Raw genomic sequence first — 20,498 nt, 5'->3', positions numbered from 1 at the left:
TTCCTGGTAACATTAAAAAATTTTGAGAGAAACCAGTCATTACAGTAGCCACATCTGATATACATTGCAATGCTCATATATGATTTCTATATCTATACTGAAAGTTAATTTCCTTATCAGTTCTCTAAAGACTAAGTACGTTATAGGCAATGAGAGAAAGTCATCATTTCTGAGGCTGTTTATTGTTATGGGTAATAAATCCTTTAAAAATTTATTTCAATTAAGATGTATTTCTTTTTTCTCCTTTCCCTATTATTGGAAAAAAAGGAAAAGTAAACTCTTATAGAAAGTATTCTTAGTTAAACAAAATAAATTTTTATATCAGCTATTTTCAAAGCTATATGCTACATTCTCTGTCTTGAATTTACGCTGTCTTTCTCAGGAGGTGAATAGCATACTTCCTCATCAGTTCTCTGGAATCATGATTTAGTCATTGCATTGATCAGAGTTTTATGCATTTGAATGTTGTTTGTCTTTACAGTGTTCTTATTACTGCATAAATTATTCTGCCTTTGCTCACTTTACTTTGCATAAAGTCTTCCAAATTCATCAAATCTTCCAAGGTTTTTCTGAAACTATTTGTTTTATAATTTCCTATGGAATATTAGTAATGTACTACATTTATATATCATAATTTGTTTAGGCATCCCTCAATCAATGAGTACTCACTTAATTTCTAGTATTTTGCCACTATAAGAATATTACTAATACATTTTGGCTCAATATGTTGTTAATTTCATCTTCCAAAAGATAGGAAAATGAATGAGGGGAACTCCTGTTTTGACTCTTATTCTGACCAATAAGAAAAAAACTATTGACAGTAATAGGAACTAAAAAAAGTGAAATGGATTAATATTTACAGAAATTCAAAAAGATCCAGATAAACAATGAAAGAAATAGAGACTCTAAGCCCAATCTGAGAAGCAGAAATTGTGTAAGTTATAAATGAACTCCCAAAGAAAAGATAGTGAACCCTGTATGCCATCAGACATAAACAGGATCAAGTCCTTGTGATACATAAATTGCTTGCATAGATATAGAGAGCATAGTATTAAATTCCCTTCTTAAGACAAGTACTGTCCTGATAGATAAACTAGAAAGACATAAAACAGAAAAAGAAAACTAGGAGAGTTTAATATTGTCATTATTATCTTCTTTTTGCTTTACTCTGTCATCCTTGGTTTCATTTCTTTTCTGATTTCTTAATGTCACCATTTTTACATTTATTTAACATAATACATTACACCCAAAGATCCTCCTTTATTCAGCTATTCCCAACTTTATGGGCACCCACTTTGTTTTCAGTATTTTGATATCATGGTAGTGAATCTTCTAATATTCTCATATCTATTTATAAGGTATTTCTTTCTGTCTTCTTTGCCATTTTTGGTCAAATGCCTGTCAGTAAGATTAAGGATTATAATTCTTTTGTTTAATGATTTCATTTTTTTCCTGGAATTATTGAGCTAATTCACAACTCTAAAACTGTATTTGTCTGTTTTCCCTTCTAGTATCAATACCACTTCTAATATCAACTATTACGATTTTTAAACCTCTTTGTCATTTTGAAAGGTATGTGTTGAAACCTGGACTGTTTTCAGTTGCATCATCACTTATTTTGAGCAATATTTTAATACTAGTTGATAGTTTGGAAATAGTATTTTGAAAATTTTTATATCAACAGACAATTTATCTATGTAGACATGGATATTATTCATATATTTGAGTAAATCCCTAATATATCTTAGATATTATACTCTTACCAAGAAATGTAAATATTTTTCTTCATAATCAACAATTTCCTTTTATCTCTGTACTGATTTTGTTATGGAAATAAGAGATTTTTAATGTGATATGACCTTTTAAATTTAGATCATGTGTCAAGGACAATTTTTATAGTAGGGCATGGTTTTAGATAACTAGTCTAAATGTATTTTCTGTCAAACTGCCATCTAATTTTCCAGGTAATTATTGTCATACAAAAAGTTATTCATTGAGTATTTGTGTTCTTATGTTTATTGAACACTAGACCACTATAGTCTGCTTCCTCACTTTTTTTTATTTTTAGAAATAGGAACTACACTGTGATTACATTAACATAAGGAGCTATTTATTGGATGAGAAAACTTGATCTGTCAATTTTTAGTGCCTTCCATGCAGCTTAAAAGTCTTATAGACTTACTTAAAAAACTAAGAGATTAGATAATTTGCCCATCATAGAACCATCTCATTTTTCATTTAAAGGAAACCTAGTTCTTCCTGATTCTGAAGTCAGAACCTATTCCAGGGTTAATTCCCTTCTGTTTTTGAAAAAGAGAACCAAATAATTCTTTTTTTTTAGGTTTGTTTTTTTTGCAAGGCATTGGGGTTAAGTGGCTTGCCCAAGGCCACACAGCTAGGTAATTATTAAGTGTCTGAGGTCACATTTGAACTCAGGTACTCCTGACTCCAGGGCCAGTGCTCTATTCACTGCACCACCTAGCCGCCCCAAATAATTTTTTTAAAAGAAAGATTTTATTTATTTTGAGTTTTATAATTTCCCCCCCTATTCTTGCTTCCCTCCCCCCCCCACAGAAGGCAGTCTGTTAGTCTTTATATAATTTCCATGGTATACATTGATCTATTTAATGTGATGAGAGAGAAATCATATCCTTAAAAAAGAAAAAGTATAAGAGATAACAAAATTACAAATTACGATACTGTTTTTTTTCCTAAATTAAAGGTAATAGTCTTTGGTCTTTGTTCAAACTCCACAATTTTTTCTGGATATGGATGGTATTCTCCATCATAGATAGCCCCAAATTGTCCCTGATTGTTGCACTGATGGAATTAGGAAGTCCATCAAGGTTGATCATCATCACTGTGTTACTGTTAGGGTGTACAATGTTTTTCTGGTTCTGTTCATCTCGCTCAGCATCAGTTCATGCAAATCCTTCCAGGCTTCCCTGAATTTCCATCCCTCCTGGTTTCTGATAGAATAATAGTGTTCCATGACATACATATGCCACAGTTTATTAAGACATTCACCAATTGAAGGACATTCACTTAATTTCCAATTCTTTGCCACCACAAACAGGGCTGCTATGAATATTTTTGTACAAGTGATGTTTTTACCCTTTTTCACAATCTCTTCAGGGTATAGACCCAGTGGTGGTATTGCTGAATCAAAGGGTATGCATATTTTGTTGCCTTTTGGTCATAATTCCAAATTGCTCTCCAGAAAGGTTGTATGAGTTCAAAGCTCCACCAACAATGTATTAGTATCCCAGATTTCCCCCATCCCTTCCAACATTCATCATCGTCCTTTCTGGTTATATTGACCAGTCTGAGACGTGTGAGGTGGTACCTCAGAGATGCTTTGATTTGCATTTCTCTAATAAGTAGTGATTTAGAGCAATTTTCATATGATTATGGATTGCTTTGATTTTTTCATCTGTAAATTGCCTTTGCATATCCTTTGACTATTTGTCAATTGGGGAATGGCTTGTTTTTTGTTTTTTGAAAATTTGACTCAGTTCTCTGTATATTTTAGAAATGATTCCTTTGTCAGAAATGCTAGTTGCAATAATTGTTTCCCAATTTATTACCTTTTGATATTGGTTACAGTGGTTTTGTCTATGCAAAAGCTTTTTAATTTAATGCAATCAAAATTATCTAGTTTGTTTTTAATGATGTTCTCTATCTCTTTCTTGATCATAAACTATTTCCTTTTCCATAGATCTGACAGGTAAACTGCTCTTTGATCTTCTAGTTGGCTTATAATATTGTTTTTTATGTCTAAATCTTGTATCCATTTGGATCTTATCTTGGTAAAGGGTGTGAGGTGTTTGTCTAATCTAAATTTCTTCCATACTAACTTCCAATTTTCCCAATGGTTTTTATCGGAGAGTTTTTATCCCAATAGCTGGACTCTTTGGGTTTATCAAAGAGCAGATTACTATAATCATTTTCTCCTATTGCACCTAGTCTATTCCACTGGTCCACCATTCTGTTTCTTAGCCAATACCAGACAGTTTTCATGACTGATGCTTTATAATATAATTTTAGATCTGGTAAGGCTAAGGCGCCTTCTTTTGTACATTTTTTCATTGAATCCCTGGAAATTCTTGAGTTTTTCTAACTTATTACAGTAATTTTTTGGAATTTTGATTTTTAGGGTGCTAAACAAGTAGTTTAGTTTTGGTAGAAGTGTCATTTTTATTATATGAGCTCCACCTATCCATGAACAGTTGATATTTGCCCAGGTATTTAAATCTGATTTTATTTAGAGAAGCGTTTTGTAATTGTTTTGTAATTGTCTGCCTTGGCAGATAGACTCCCTATTTTATTTTATTTGAGGTTACTTTGAATGAGATTTTTCTTTCTAGTTCTTTCTGCTGTATCTTGCTAGTCATATATATATATATCGAGGATTTATGAAGGTTTATTTTATATCCTGCTACTTTGCTAAAGTTGGTAATTATTTCTAGTAGTTTTTTAGATGACTTTTGGGATTCTCTAGGTATACCATCATATCATCTGCAAAGAATGAGAGTCTTGTCTTCTCCCTCCCTATTCTAATTCCTTCAATTTATTTTCCTTCTCTTATTGCTGAGGCTAATATTTCTTTTTTATTTTATTTTTTTATTAAAGATTTTATTTGAGTTTTACAATTTTTCCCCCAATCTTACTCCCCCCCCCAGAAAGCAATGTGTCAGTCTTTACTTTTTTTCCATGTTGTACACTGATCCAAATTGAGTGTGATGAGAGAGAAATCATATCCTTAAGGGAGAACCAAAAAGTATAAGAGATAACAAGATCAGACAATAAGATATCAGTTTTTTTCTAAATTAAGGGGAATAGTCCTTGAACTTTGTTCAAACTCCATGGCTTTTTATCTGGATAAAGATGGTATTCTCCACAGCCCAAAATTGTCCCTGACTTTTGCATTGATGGAAGAAGCAAGTCCATCAAGGTTGATCATCACCCCCATGTTGCTGTTAGGGTATACAGTGTTTCTTTGATTCTGCTCATCTCACTCAGTATCAGTTCATGCAAATCCTGCCAGGCTTCCCTGAATTCCAGTCCCTCCTGGTTTCTAATAGAACAATAGTGTTCCATGACATACATATACCACAGTTTGCTAAGCCATTCCCCAATTGAAGGACATTTACTTGATTTCCAATTCTTTGCCACCACAAACAGAGCTACTATGAATATTTTTATACAAGTTTTATACAAGTTTTTACCCTTTTTCATAATCTCTTCAGGGTATAGACCCAGTAGTGGTATTGCTGGATCAAAGGGTATGCACACTTTTGTTGCCTTTTGGGCATAATTCCAAATTTCTCTCCAGAAAGGTTGGATGAGTTCACAACTCCACCAGCAGTGTAATAGTGTCCCAGATTTCCCCTAACCCTTCCAACAATGATCATTATCCTTTCTGGTCATATTGGCCAGTCTGAGAGGTGTGAGTGGTACCTCAGAAAAGCTTTAATTTGCATTTCTCTGATAATTAATGATTTAGAGCAATTTTTCATATGACTATGGATTGCTTTGATCTCCTCATCTGTAAATTGCTTTTGCATGTCCTTTGACCATTTGTCAATTGGGGAATGGCTTTTTTAAAAATATGACTTAGTTCTCTGTATATTTTAGAAATGAGTCTTTTGTCAGAATCATTAGTTGTAAAGATTATTTCCCAATTAACTACATTTCTTTTGATCTTGGTTACAGTGGTTTTATCTGTGCAAATGCTTTTTAATTTAATGTAATTGAAATCATATAGTTTCTTTTTGGTGATTTTCTCCAACTCTTTCTTAGTCATAAACTGCTCCCCTTTCCATAGATCTGACAGGTAAACTAGTCATTGATCTTCTAATTTGCTTATAGTATTGGTTTTTTTATGTCTAAATCCAGTATCCATTTGGATCTTATCTTGGTAGAGGGTGTGAGGTGTAATCTAAGTTTCTTCCATGCAATCCAATTTTCCCAGCAGTTTTTATCAAAGAGAGAGTTTTTATCCCAATAGCTGGACTCTTTGTGTTTATGAAAGAGCAGATTACTATAATCATTTCCTGCTATTGCATCTAGTCTATTCCACTGGTCTACCACTCTGTTTCTTAGCCAGTACCAAATAGTTTTGGTGACTGATGCTTTTTAATATCTTTTTAGATCAAGTAGGGCTAAGCCCCCTTCTTTTGCACTTTTTTCCTTAAATTCCTAGAAATCCTTGACTTTTTATTTCTCCATATAAATTTAGTTACAACTTTTTCTAATTCATTAATTTTTTGGTATTTTGATTAGTAGTACAATAAACAGGTAGTTTAGTTTTGCTAGAATTGTCATTTTTTTTAAATTAGCTCTACCTATCCATGAGCAGTTAATATTTGCCCAGTTATTTAAATCTGATTAAATTTGTGTGAGAAGTGTTTTATAATTGTTTTCAAAAAGTTTCTGAGTCTGTCTTGGCAAATAGACTCCCAGGTATTTTATATTGTCTGAGCTTACTTTGAATGGGATTTCCTCTTTCTAGCTCTTCCTGCTGTATCTTGCTAGACATATATATAGAAAAGTTGAGGGTTTATGAGGGTTTATTTTATATCCTGCAACTTTGCTAGAATTGCTAATTGTTTCCAGTAGTTTATTGGATGATTTCTTGGTATTCTCTAGGTAGACCATCATGTCATCTGCAAAGAGTGAGAGTTTTGTCTCTTCCTTCCCAATTCTAATTTCTTCAATTTCTTTTTCTTCTCTAATTGCTGAAGCTAACATTTCTAATACAATATTGAATAGTAGTGGTGAAAATGGGCACCCTTGTTTACCCTTGATCTTATTGGAAATGTGAGGCTAACATTTCTAATAAGATATTGAATAGTATTAGTGATAATGGGCATCCTTGTTTCACCCCGATTTTATTGGGAATGCCTGAAGCCTATCCCCATTGATGGTGTCAGATAGATATGGCTTATTATTCTAAGGAACCAACCATTTAATTCCTACACTCTCTAGTGATTTTATTAGGAATGGGTGCTGTATTTTGTCAAAAGCTTTTTCAGCATCTATTGATATGATCTATTGATATGATCATATGATTTCTGATAAGTATGTTATTGGTATAATTAATTACACTAACAGTTTTCCTAATATTGAACCAACCCTTAAAACTGCAGTGATATTAATCAAATGGTAAGCATTGTGAGGGATGGATAGGGAAAGAAACAGAATAAAAAGAGAAAAGCTATTTAAGGGAACCATTAGAATAATATATTTGAGAAGAGGTAACAATCTGAATGAGTGAAGTTGCAGTGGGAATGGAAGAGATGGGTGTGGATAAAAGTGACATTACAGAGCTAGAGTCAATAAGATTTCATAGTTGATTTAATATGTTGGATGTGGGAGAGTAGCATCAAAGATGACTAAGGATATCAACATCAATTATTAGAAGCTCAATGATGCCAGCAATAGAAATAGGGAAGATAGCATATGTATGACAAAGAGGAAGTGTAATAAGTTCAACTTTGGATATATAGATTGAAGCAACATTAAGACATCCCAATAGGGGTATTTAATAATTATCTAGAAATACAGAGCTGTGGGAAGTGGAGGATAAAGGTGGTTTAGTAGTTATCTTCTGAGATAAAAATTAATTTTGTAGATTAATGTGACATATAAGAGTGTAATGGAAGGAAGGAAGAGGGCCATGAACAACATTTTAGAGAAAATGGACAGAACTTTAGCAAAGCCAATGTCAGGAATAGAAAAGATGTGGTGAGAGGAGAAATGAGAATTTAGTATAAAAGGAAAAAAAAATTCTAGCAAGAAGGGGACTTTCTACTGCCACTTAAAGAGGCAGTTAGGTGGAATAATGATTTGAGTTAATGGACCTGCATTCAGGAGAAGTTGAGTTCAATTCTTTTTGCTTGTTTGTTTTTTTTTAGGTTTTTGCAAGGCAAATGAGGTTAAGTGGCTTGCCCAAAGGCCACACAGCTAGATAATTATTAAGTGTCTGAGGCTGGATTTGAATTCAGGTCCTCCCGACTCCAGGGCCGGTGCTCTATCCACTGCCCCACCTAGCCGCCCCATGAGTTCAATTCTTGCCTCAGATATATGTAATCCTGGTCAGGTCATTTAACTTCCATATGTCTTATTTTCCTCAACTGAAAAATGAAGTCAATAATAGTACCTACCTATCAAATTTGTAATAAGATCTTAAATAAGATGATAATTATAAAATGCTTAGCCCACTGCACTTGGTACATAGCAGGTGCTTTATAAATACTTATTTCATTTTTTCCTTCTCAATTGTCAAGTGTCAAATATCAAGGAGATTTCATAGGTTAAATCCAGAAGAAGAGACAGTATTTAAGGAGAGGGCATGAGAGTCCATGAAAAAAGGAGCTTCAGTAGACTGGTTGAAATGAAAACTATATTACAAGAGATTGAGTAGTTAAAGGGTTGTGGAAAAGTAGAGTTCAGTGGTCATAAACTCTGGTTTTGAGAAGTTTGAAAATAAAATGAAAGGGAGAGATAGGATGGTAGTTAGATAGAATTATGAATTCAAGGGAGGAAGTTTTATTTGTTTTTAAGTATAGCAGAAATGAGAATTCACATGGTTTAATCGAGAAAGTGTTAGATATAGAGAATCAGGAATATTTGAGTTTGAATCCTGCCTGATATATTTGCTAATTGTGTGATCCTAGACTTAGTGTTTCTCAGCCTCAGTTTCCTCATCTATAAAATAGAAGAAACTTGATTACCTCAAAGATCCCTTCATGCTTATGGTCCTTCTAGCAAGAGAATTTCTTTGTAACCTGAGGTAGAAACACCAGTAGAAGGAGAGGTCATGATATTGAAGATAAAAGTGGATAGGTCACTTCATATTATACACAGAGAGAGTAGGGAAGGATGTGAATATAGTTTAAGACACAGAATTTTGGGAATAGAGGGAAAAGCGATTATTCATGTTATATATACTCTTTTGAAAACTATGTTTTTGTATCAAACTGGCAGACTAAACAATAAGTAGATATATTTCTTGTGATTTGAATTCCTTTGAAAAAAGTATCATAAAGCAGGTATTAAAAATGTCAATTGATTACTTTGAAAAAATGTCTTGGGGCGGCTAGGTGGTGCAGTGGATAGAGCACCGGCCCTGGAGTCGGGAGTACCTGGGTTCAAATCCGGTCTCAGACATTTAATAATTACCTAGCTGTGTGGCCTTGGGCAAGCCATTTAACCCCATTGCCTTGCAAAAAAAAACCCCAAGAAAAAATGTCTTAATTTCTTAATGGATAATAATTTCTTAAAGAATAATACTTCTTGAGAATTATTTTGAATGTTTTTATTTTGTTTTTTCTTTTATATACAAAAATAATTTTCAACATTTATCTTTGTGTAGGCTTTTGTATTCCAAATTTTTCTACTTCTCTTCCTTCCTTCCCTTCCCCATGACAGCAAATGATCTAATTAATATATGTACAATTATATTAAACATATTTCCATATTTTTCATTTGTGAAAAAAGAATCAGAACTAAAGGGAAAAAACCATGAGAAAGAAAAAATAAAAAAAGTTTTAAAAAGTGAAAATAATATATTTAGTTTGTATTCAGACTCCATATTTTTTTCAATCTTGAGAATTATTGTTCCAGAATATTTCTACCCATTGTCATTAGGAGGGATTAATATATTAATTAACTGAGGGTAGCTAGGCAGCACAGTGAATAGGAGGACCTGAGTTCAAGTTCAACCTCAGATATTTAATACTTACTTAGCTATGTAAACTTGGGCAAGTCACTTAATCCAATTTCATTGCAAAAACAAAACAATAAAAAACAAAAAAAATATAAATTAACTCAAACGATAATGGAAAACTAAACATATAGCTGGCAACATTAGATTACCCTGATGACTTGAGCATGAAAAGTGGCTTAAAAATCTGCTGGGAACTTTTAACCTACAACTACCCTTTTCAACCAATTCACTTTGTGATTCACTGAACTCTTTCTACTCTTTCTTGTTTCTCATATAACACACTTCACTTCTTGACTCTGGGTATTTTCATTGACTAGTCCCCATGCCTGGAGTTCTTAACTTCCTCTTGTCAACCTTCTGGCTTGCTCCAAGTTTCAGATAAAGTCTCACCTTCTACATGAAATTTTTCCCAATCTTCATCAATCTTCAGTCATCTTCAAGCTATGAGGTTTATCTCCAATTTACCATATGTACAATTTGTTTGTAAATAATTGTTTGCATGCGATCTTTTCCATTAGAATGTGAACTCCTTGAGAGCAGTAATTGTTCTTTGCTCCCCGCCCCCCATTCTTAGCTTAGCACAATGTCTAGTAGGTACTTAATAAAAGCTAAATAGGTGGTGGAATAAAGTCCTTGACTTCAGTTTAGGAAGATGTAAATTCAACTATGACCTTAATAGAGGCTTACCAGTAGTGTGACTTTGGGCAAGTCACGTAACCTCTATATAGCTCCGTTTTCTTTCCTGAATTAACATATAAAGGATAACAAAAGAAATAATGAGGACTATCCTTCCAGAATTGTTGTGAGGATCAATTAAGACATATTTGTAAAGTGTTTTTCAGACTTAAAGTACTACAAATTATGTAAATACTAGGTATTAAACAAAAGAAGATTATAAAGGGCTTGATTGGAATATTTATGGAAGGACATAGATATGGATTACAATGAATGAGATGTATCATGGGGTTGAGATATATATTTTATATAGAGCACACATATATTTATAAAATTGTATCTCTATAATAATACTATAAAATTGGAAATGTGGAGAATGAAATGTTTTAATTAAATTTGTATAAGGGCTATCAGAATTCCTTTATTTCTAGGATGCTTAAGGGGATATAACCACATAAAAAGAACCATGCCTTGGGTTTGGATGTTTATCTTTAAAATCTTTACCAATGAATTCAGAATTAACTCTTTACAGGTCAAATATTTCAAAAACCATTAAGAAATAGGGGTGGCTAGGTGGCATAGTGGATAAAGCACCAGCCTTGGAGTCAAGAGTACCTGGGTTCAAATCTGGTCTCAGACACTTAATAATTACCTAGCTGTGTGGCCTTGGGCAAGCCACTTAACCCCATTTGCCTTGCAAAAAAACCTAAAAAAAAAGAAATAGTAGGCTTGTTTTGTGGGTTTGAAATCTGATAGGATATCAGTAAAAGGGAAGAAAAGGAATAGAGAAGTCTACTTTTGCTACTATAATTCTATGCCTGCCATAATCCCAAAGTAATTTTTGCTAATATAGTATCAATGATCTTTTATTTATATGACATATTTTTAAAAAACAGAAGTAGCACGTCTCAGTAAATAGATTGGCCTTTGAGTCAGAAAGAGGGGTTCAAGTCCTGCCACCAATAAATACTGACTTTGTGACTTTTCACAAGTTATTTAATTACTCTGTGCTCCTAGGTAACTCTAAATCTTAGAAAATTGTGAGACTTTAATTTTCTGTTTTTGTTTATTTCTATGATAATAGTTTTTACATATATTTAAGTATACAGTGTAATGTATAACTGTATATAGTACATAGTATTTCATATAAGTATATAGTGTAATGATAGCCATCTTTAAGGTGGGGGAAAGAAGAAAGTTATATGACAATTTTATTAAAAATATTTGAAAGAATATCAAATTTTATGTTTATATGCTAAAAATCAGATTTTGTTTCATAGTTTTTATTGATTGCCTATACAAGAAAATAAAGAGCAAAGTGCTAATAATGTAGATTAAATTTAAGATTGTGTTTTACATACAATTTTTCTTGAAAATACAATTGTTAAACATATAACAACATATCCAATTTTATTCATTAAGTTAAATATTACTTGTAATTTAGAATCTGAATATAATTCTAGAACTTTTCTTCAATACCCATGATTTGGGGATTTACAAATAGATTAATAACCCACAAATGTCCCCATTCAAAAAGCATTTCCAAGGATTTACAGTAAATAATTCATGTATAATTTTCCACATTTAACTTTGATGATTTGGAGAATTTAGTAAATGGAGAGAACATTTTATGATTTTCATATAAAATTCTCTAGCAAATTTTTAAACTTTTCCCTAAATGAATTGTTTATCATGCTAATTGAATATAATAATTTAATACATGAGTAGGTAAAAATGTATTAGAAAATGAACAAACTTTGTCATAAATCTTGAATCTTTAAAATTGTAAGTCTAATTTAATATTTGTTTATTTTTTCCCTTTCCATTAAAGATTTTATTTATTTTGAGTTTTACAGTTCTTCCCCTAATTTTACTTCCCTCCCCCACCCCCACAAAAGACAATTTGTCAGTCTTTACATCATTTCCATGTTATACATTGATCCATAATTTAATATTTTTAATATATTTGGGGTTAGGTTATAAACTCAATAATTTTTTAAACTCTTACCCTTCATAATCAACAAACCCATTTTAAAAAAAAAAGGCAGGGAAAGAGCATAGTATAATGGAATCTGAGACTTGGAGTCATATGATCAGGATTCTGGTGTGACTGTTAGGGGCATTTCTTGTATTTGAGCCTCAGTTTCCTCAGGTAGTTGTAAAAGGAGGAGGTTGGACTATATGACCTTGAAGATTTATTTCCAAGTTGATTATTCTAAATCAAACCAGCTGATGATGTCTATTCACATAGAATTACAAATATTTATGAGTTCATCTATTATTATTAACGTGTTTTTAATTAATGTTGATTTTATATACACACACACACACTCACACACACACACACACACATATATATATATATATATATATATATATATATACATATATATATGTATATATAAACTTCATTTAAGACATTTTTTTGCTTTCTGAACTCCTGGCAAGTAAAAAAGTAACTCTGCTTTATTTCCTGTGGCTGCTTCTATAATTTTCACTCTTACCTCAGGATCATAGCACATCAATAGTCATGGTGAGTCATCTTTCCCTCCCTGGTATGTCACCATGACCTCTCAGCCTCCAAGTTAATTGTAAGTTTAGGTATGTTCATACTGACCTCAGAGAGCTGGGGTATACTTCAATCTATCTGCCAAAAACAAGAGGGCTTTTTTTGTTTGCTTTTCTTTGTTTTTATTTTTATTGGTTATAAAAAATAAAGATCTTTTGGAAGTAGCTCATGGAGCAGCAAAAATGTACAAAGAGGCCATATTGGCAATTGGAAAATGGTTTCCTAGATGACAGTTTTCTCAGTGAGGTTTCTTTAAAAACAAAGAAACAATGGTTTTCTTTAAGATTTTCATAAACCCTTATCATAAGTCTTTTGGAATTATTCTAATCTTTTCATAAACTTAATAGGTTCTGTTTAATTTCAGAACTGGAAGGGCCTTCTGAGGTCATTTAGACTAATTTCTTCCCAAACCATAAATCCTACATAACATCCCTCACAGAAAATAGTTGTCCACCTTCTTTGTTCTTCGTTGATGATGAAATAGCTGCCTATTAAGATATTTTTTTCTACTTTTAAGCAGCTCTCACTATTAGAAATTTTTATATTTTTCTTTATATCTAAATCTTATATCCTGAAACTTCTACCCATTATACCTAGCTCTACTCTAGGACAGAGTGAAATTAATCTAATTTTTCTTATTCCCACATCTCTTCAAATATTTTGAAGGTAAAATGCCACTACAATCTCACTCCCTGAATATTATCTTATATATGTTATAATCTATTATGTCCTTTATTATATATAAAACAATAGAAAGGCTACAACATATATGTTATAGCCTTTCCATTGTTATTAAGTTGTTTCAGTCATTTTCAATTCTTTGTGATCCCATTTGGTGTTCTTGGCAAAGATACCGGAGTGGTTTGCTTTCCTTCTCCAGTTTATTTTATGAAAAAGGAAGTTGAGACAAGCAGAATTTAGTAATTTTCCCAGGGTTACATTGCTAATAAGTGTCTGAGGCTGAATTTGAACTCAGATCTTCCTGCCCTAAGTCTTTCTATAAAATTATAAACTCTTGAATTTGAAAGAACAATATATCAAAAAGATGGAGTTACTGGGGGAGAAAGGAATGTACTGGAAGAAAGGGAAAGGAGAGATAGAATAGAATAACATAAAAGAGACAAGAATCAGGGTGACTAGATGGCACAGTGGATAGAGTACCAGCTCTGGAGTCAGGAGGACCTGAATTCAAATCTGACCTCAGACACTTAATAATTACCCAGCCATGTGACCTTGGGCAAGTCACTTAACCCCATTGCCTTGCCAAAAAAAAAACAAATGAACAAATAAAAGAGGCAAGGAAAAGCTTTTGCAGTGGAGTGGAGGATGGGGAAGGTGAGGTGGGGAGTGAATGAACCTTACTTTCATTGGAAGTGACTCGGAGAAGGAATAATATACACACTCAATAGGGTATAAAAATCTATCTTACCCTTGAAGAAAAGAGGAGACAAAGGGATGAGAGAAAGAGGATAGTGGGAGAGGGGATGCGGGTGGTAGAAGAGAGGAAGACTCTGGGAGAGGAAGCTAGATGCAACACACTTATGAGGAGGGACAGGAAGAAAGGAGAGAATAGAATAAATGGGGGTTGGTGGAAATAAATTGGAAGGAAATACAACTAGCAATAGAAGCTGTGGGAAAAATAGTATGGACTTATAATAAAAAATGCTGTCCATCTCAAACAGAGCAGATAGTGTCTGAATACAGACTGAAGCATACTTTTTTTTCCACTTTATTTTTCTTGAGATTTCTCTTTCTGTGAGGGGGGTTTACTTTTATGACATGAGTATTGTAGTAATATCTATCATGGCTACACATTTTTAACCCACACCAAGTAACTTGCTTTCTCAAGGTAGAAGGGAGAGAATTTGGAATTCAAGGTTTTGGAATGTTGGAATTTGCTTTTGCTTGTAGCTGGAGGGAAACTTAAAATAAAATAAATAAATAATGCAATTATAAACACTGAGGGCATGAATAATTTTGGATTTCTCTAAGTACCAGAACACAGGAATATTCTTACATACGGTATTGAGGGACAACAAGTTGGTAAAGTGGATAGAACACCATACTGAGTGTCAAGAAGTCCAGAGTTTAAATCTGGACTCAGATACTTATTAGTTATATTATCTGGGCAAGTCATAATCTCTATTGCAATGTCCTTATCTATATAAAATAAGTATAATAACACCTACATCTGAAGGTTATTGTGAGAATCAAATAAGACAGTAATTGTAACGTGCTGGAACACAGTAAACGCTATATAAATATTAGTTGACATCATCATCATTACAGTAGGCAATTAATAACTTTGAATTTAATTGAATATAAAAGAATATAGAATCTTCTTAATCCAATCTTCTTAATCCTGCCTGTTTTTCAGACTTTTTGATACTCGATATAGCATTCGAGAGAATGGACAGCTTCTAACTATTCTGAGTGTGGAAGACAGTGATGATGGTGTGTACTGCTGCACTGCCAACAATGGAGTGGGAGTTGCTGCTGAGAGTTGTGGTGCCCTACAGGTGAAAATGAGTAAGTAATATGAAGTGATTAGTAGGATGATGAAGCTAGGTTGGGTTGGCAAAAATGACTTTATGGAGTCTTGGAGCTTTTGAAGCCAAGTCTAGTTTCTTTAGAGCAGTTAGATGGCATAGTGGATAAAATGCCCAGACTGGAGTCAGAAAGACTTATCTTCAGAAGTTCAAATTTGACTTCAGATACTTCCTACCTGTGTGACCCTTTTCAAGTCACTTAATCCTGTTTTCCATAATTTCCTTATCTATAAAATGAGCTGGAGAAGGAAATAGTAAACCACTTTAGTATCTTTGCCAAGGAAGTCCCAAATAGGGTCACTGAAAGTCAGAAAGGACAAAAATGACTAGTTCCTTTTCCACCACATATTGTTGTACTGTGATAGTGATGCTGCTGCTGCTTGTCTTTCATTCTAGAATAAGACCATGATGTCAGAAAGGTGATACCATGATGTACACATAAACTGGATTTGAGTGAGGAGGTGATATGCTAAGTCACCAGTCTCGTTTTCTTCTCTAGAGTCATCTAAGTCCAGTGGCCAGTTATGAATCAGTTAACTGGAAATAGTGCTAGATGCAAGGTAATCAGGGTTAAGTGACTTGCCCAGGGACATATTGCTAGTTTGAACTACAAACAGCTCTGAATTAGGAATCATGGGACCTGGGTAAAGGGAAATATTGGAGGAACAATCAATGTTGAATGGTACAGTCCCAAAAGGAATCATCCTTGTAAATAGAATTAAGTTGTGATGAAAATCCACTAGGTTATGCTATCTATTCAAACATAAAAGCACCTTGTTCAGGCACCTTTGAGTGAAAGAAAAAGTATTTAGTTTTTGTCTCATTTATGTGATAACAGCAAGTAGATAAGGGAGCAGCCTGTAAAAGAAATGGCATATATTCCTTCCTCATAATAACCCATTCTTCAAAGAAAGTTTTTCATTATGTTTTAATAACATAAGATAGTCTAGAGTAAAATTTAAGAAATACAATGTAGATTCTACAAAGATTCTCTTGTAAATGATATTGTAACTAACATTTTTATCTAGGCAATCTTACTTTACCATTTTACAGTTCTTGTTACATTGTTATTACTAGAAAATTTCTTTTGGGAGGTTAATAGCCAGTAAGTTTTAGATCCATCTCTTAATAATGTCTATCACATTTAATAAAAGTTTTTTATATTCACTCACGCACTAATTTCACCAAATGTCTTACAATGATTTCACTGGAAACTATATGGAACAATGGATAGAGTTCTGGGTCTGGAATCAGGAGGTTGTTTTTCCTGTCTTTTTCAGTTATGTTCAACTCTTTGTGACCCCATTTGGGGTTTTCTTGGCCAAGAGTGAAATACCAGTTCCTTCTCCAGCTCATTTTACACATGAGGAAACTGAGACAAACAAGGTTAAGTTACTGGCCCAATGTAACACAACTAGTAAGTGTTTGTGGCTAGACTTGAATTTAAGTTTTCCTAAATCCAAGACTGGTGGTCTAACCACTCTAAACACCTGGCTACCCCATTAGGTACTTAAGAAATGCTTTTTCCCTCTCCCCTGCATTCAAAGATGGAATCCATAGAACTAAGAATCACTAGCCCCTTTCTATATGAAATTTTATTCCAACTTTAAAAGACAGATAAAATTTAAGAAGAACTGGGTTGGAGTGGAAATGCCATCAATAGTTAATGCTGAACAAGTTCTTTAACTTCACTGAGTTTTGGCTTGAGCAGCTCTAATTCTGGGTGTACTGTATTCCCAACTTCACAAGAATATTTTAAAGCATCAAATGAGCTCCTGTGACATCCTAGAGAGTGCTCTGAGCTAGGTGTCAGGAGACCTGGTTTCTCATCCTGGTTCTCTTACTAATAACTGTATGACTTATGGCAAATTAGTTCTCACTGGTCCTCTGGCTGCTTCTCTATGAAATAGGATGGTAGTACAGTTATGATATGATGGACAGTGATAGATTTGGGGTCAAAGGTTCCAGCTCTGTGTCTCGTTATTTGTTTGTAGTATTTTGAAGAAATTGCTTTATTTGATAAAGCTTTAGATTATTCATCATAATAAAATTATTTTGAAAGGAAGGGATTAGACTACATAAATTCTAATAATAATAGATACCTAAAAAATAGACAATAATAATAGGCATCAAATAATAATAGACAATAGTAATAGGGACTTAATCTTTAATTTCCATGATATAGGAAACTTTTCATGTGAAGAAACCCCTTTTATCAAAAACATATTTACATAGTGTTTTGAAGTGCTATCTATAAAACAGTCTTGTGAAATAATTCATATATACTATCACTTCCACATGAGGTGGCCTAGGGTCATGGTGCCCTGCACAATCTGAAAAATCTGTGTAAAAAATTTTAACCCTTTTTTATACCAGAGAAGAAGCCTGAATTATAATGACATTAAAAGATAAAATAAGTTGATATTATGTAATACTGTACATAAATTTAATGTATTTCTGAGTTTCTAAATTTTTTCTTATCTCCTGATCTTTGCATGTTGTCTGTGGCTTCCACAAAACTTTACAAAAATTCCCATTTAATTTCTTATGTTGACTTGTGCTATAACAAAACTGCCAGTGGGGAAGTTGCAATGTAATAGGAATAACTGTAAATATTATCCATAGTTGTCAAATTAAGGCAAATTTATCCGTGACCACATAGCTAATAACTTTTTGTTGGTGGTGGTCATTTGTTTCAGTCATATCTGACTCTTCATAACCCTATTTGGGGTTTTATTGGCAAAGATATGGGAGTGATGTGCCATTTTCTTCTTCAACTCATTTGACAGGTGAAGAAAGGGAAGCAGACATGGTTAAATGACTTTCCCAATGTCACAAAATTAATGTGTTTGAAATCAGGTATTCCTGATTCCAGGCTTAGTATTTCATATACTCTTCCACCCCAGATGACCTTCTTATAATTTTATACATTGTTATTTGAACCCATCTCCTGACTTTAGTTCCAGTATTCATTACATTAGGCCATGTTGCCTCTCGGGTATGTTGTAGCTCCAAGTTTATGATTCTATGTGTATATTACACACAGGTGTCTCTATAATAATATATATGAAAATATTTTGAAAAGTAGAAAATGTTGTCACTTTTGTTATTAGTCAGTCAGCTAGCATTTATTAAGAGCCTATTCAATGCCAAGAACCATTTTAAACACAGAGCATAGATAGAGGGAAAAAATCCTTACTCTCAAGTTCACAGTCTAGTTTTATCATCAAACATAAAATCATATCAGTGTTTTTCAATATATAATAAATAGTATTATTGCAATATAAAAACCAAGGGCAAAATTCCACTAATTCCTAATGGTATTATGGCTCTGCATGAATGACTGATAATTTATACTCTGTTTATTTTAGGACAAGTTGTATACAGATTGTATTTTTTTTTAGGATTTTTGCAAGGCAAATCGGGTTAAGTGGCTTGCCCAAGGCCACACAGCTAGGTAATTATTAAGTGTCTGAGGCCGGATTTGAACTCAGGTACTCCTGACTTCAGGGCTAGTGTTCTATCCACTGTGCCACCTAGACACCCCATACAGATGGTATTTTTCAAAATAAATAATTTAGGATACATCAGGACAAAGATATTGAAAAGCAAAGAAATTCAATGTTTGTATGGTTTTGGGAAAATGTCCTTTCAATTGTTGATGAAATTGTGCACTATCAGAATTTGCTGGAGAACGAGCTGGAGAAATAGGTAAGAGTTATAAAAAACGATCTTTGATCCAGTAACTCCACTGTTTGAAATGCATACTGTAGGATGTTAAAGAGTAATAGGAGAGAGGGAGATAGAGAGTGCAGAAGTAATCTAAATACTCATCAGCTGGGAAATAGTTAATGATTGGCTTATTTAATTGACTACTGTATTGCTGTAATTGACTATTGTAAAGAAGTCCAACAATTGTGAAAAAGAAAAAAAATTGGTCATGAAAAAAACAAAAGTGAATATGAAATAAATGAACAAAGAAAAATCCTCTAATGGAAGTTCAGAGAGAGACTAAAATTTTTCATTGTGATATTTATTGAAGTTTATTAAACTTCCAAACTGAAAAGCAATTTTAATTGTAGCTATATTCAATTTTAATTTTAAGCAATAATTTAATTAAAAATAAAATACATAAGGAAACTGCTTTCTTCAATGAATCTGGTGGCAAGATAAAAAAATTATAAATTGTTTAAATACTAATTTTCAATTATTTTTTCCTCAGTTTTGCTTAGCACAAGGACCTATTAATACTATTTTAAAATAATTTATTCCCTAATAAAACTAACTTCTGTGGGTTAAATTGACATTTAACTTTTGGAAATTTACTACTTCAAATGTGTCTCAGAATTGTGAAAGTATTTTTGATTACATGACCCTTAATTAAAAACATTTAGATCTTTTAAATTATTTCATCTGGACTATAAATACAAATGGACACTAAATTTAATGTATTGTAAATATTTATCTTGTTTTGATGTCAATAAAATATTCAGCTCTTGTCTTGGCCCCTTTTCCTTTTAGAGCCAAAAATAACACGTCCTCCTATAAATGTAAAAATAATAGAGGGATTAAAGGCAGTCTTGCCTTGTACTACAATGGGCAATCCCAAACCTTCAGTATCATGGATCAAAGGAGACACCATACTTAGGGTAAGTTTCTAAAATATAGTATATTTAATATAAAATAATTAGTTTCAAAGTTTATGATAATTTTATTAGTTATTCATATTAGCCATATAATTTCATGTTTATATCTTTTGGACTACTGTCATCACTTCCTAGTTGATCTCTCAGTGTGTTGGTTTTCCTTGCCATCTAAGTGCAGATGATAAATTCTCTCATTATAGTGAGAGATATAGAAATATTCGTATTTTTTCTTGTTAAAATTATTTATTTTTAACATTCCTTTTAAAATTTTGACCTCCTTCCTTACCCACTGAGTAGGCAAGCAATGAATATCAGTTCCATATGTG

At 32.8% G+C, this 20,498-nt stretch overlaps 1 protein-coding gene across 1 annotated transcript in view; it reads left to right on the top strand.

Moving 5' to 3' along the window:
• LOC141495136 (muscle, skeletal receptor tyrosine-protein kinase-like) overlaps window positions 1-20,498 on the top strand; it is a 123,391-nt gene that overhangs the window by 39,035 nt on the left and 63,858 nt on the right. Inside the window, exons 2-4 of the mRNA XM_074196119.1 lie at window positions 1,512-1,572; window positions 15,355-15,506; window positions 20,048-20,175. Coding sequence (XP_074052220.1) covers window positions 1,512-1,572; window positions 15,355-15,506; window positions 20,048-20,175 — 341 coding nt within the window. The remainder of the gene's footprint in view (window positions 1-1,511; window positions 1,573-15,354; window positions 15,507-20,047; window positions 20,176-20,498) is intronic.

Source organism: Macrotis lagotis, chromosome 8 (assembly GCF_037893015.1).
Source record: "Macrotis lagotis isolate mMagLag1 chromosome 8, bilby.v1.9.chrom.fasta, whole genome shotgun sequence".
NCBI lineage: Eukaryota > Metazoa > Chordata > Mammalia > Peramelemorphia > Peramelidae > Macrotis > Macrotis lagotis.
This window is presented reverse-complemented; position numbering and strand designations above follow the sequence as displayed.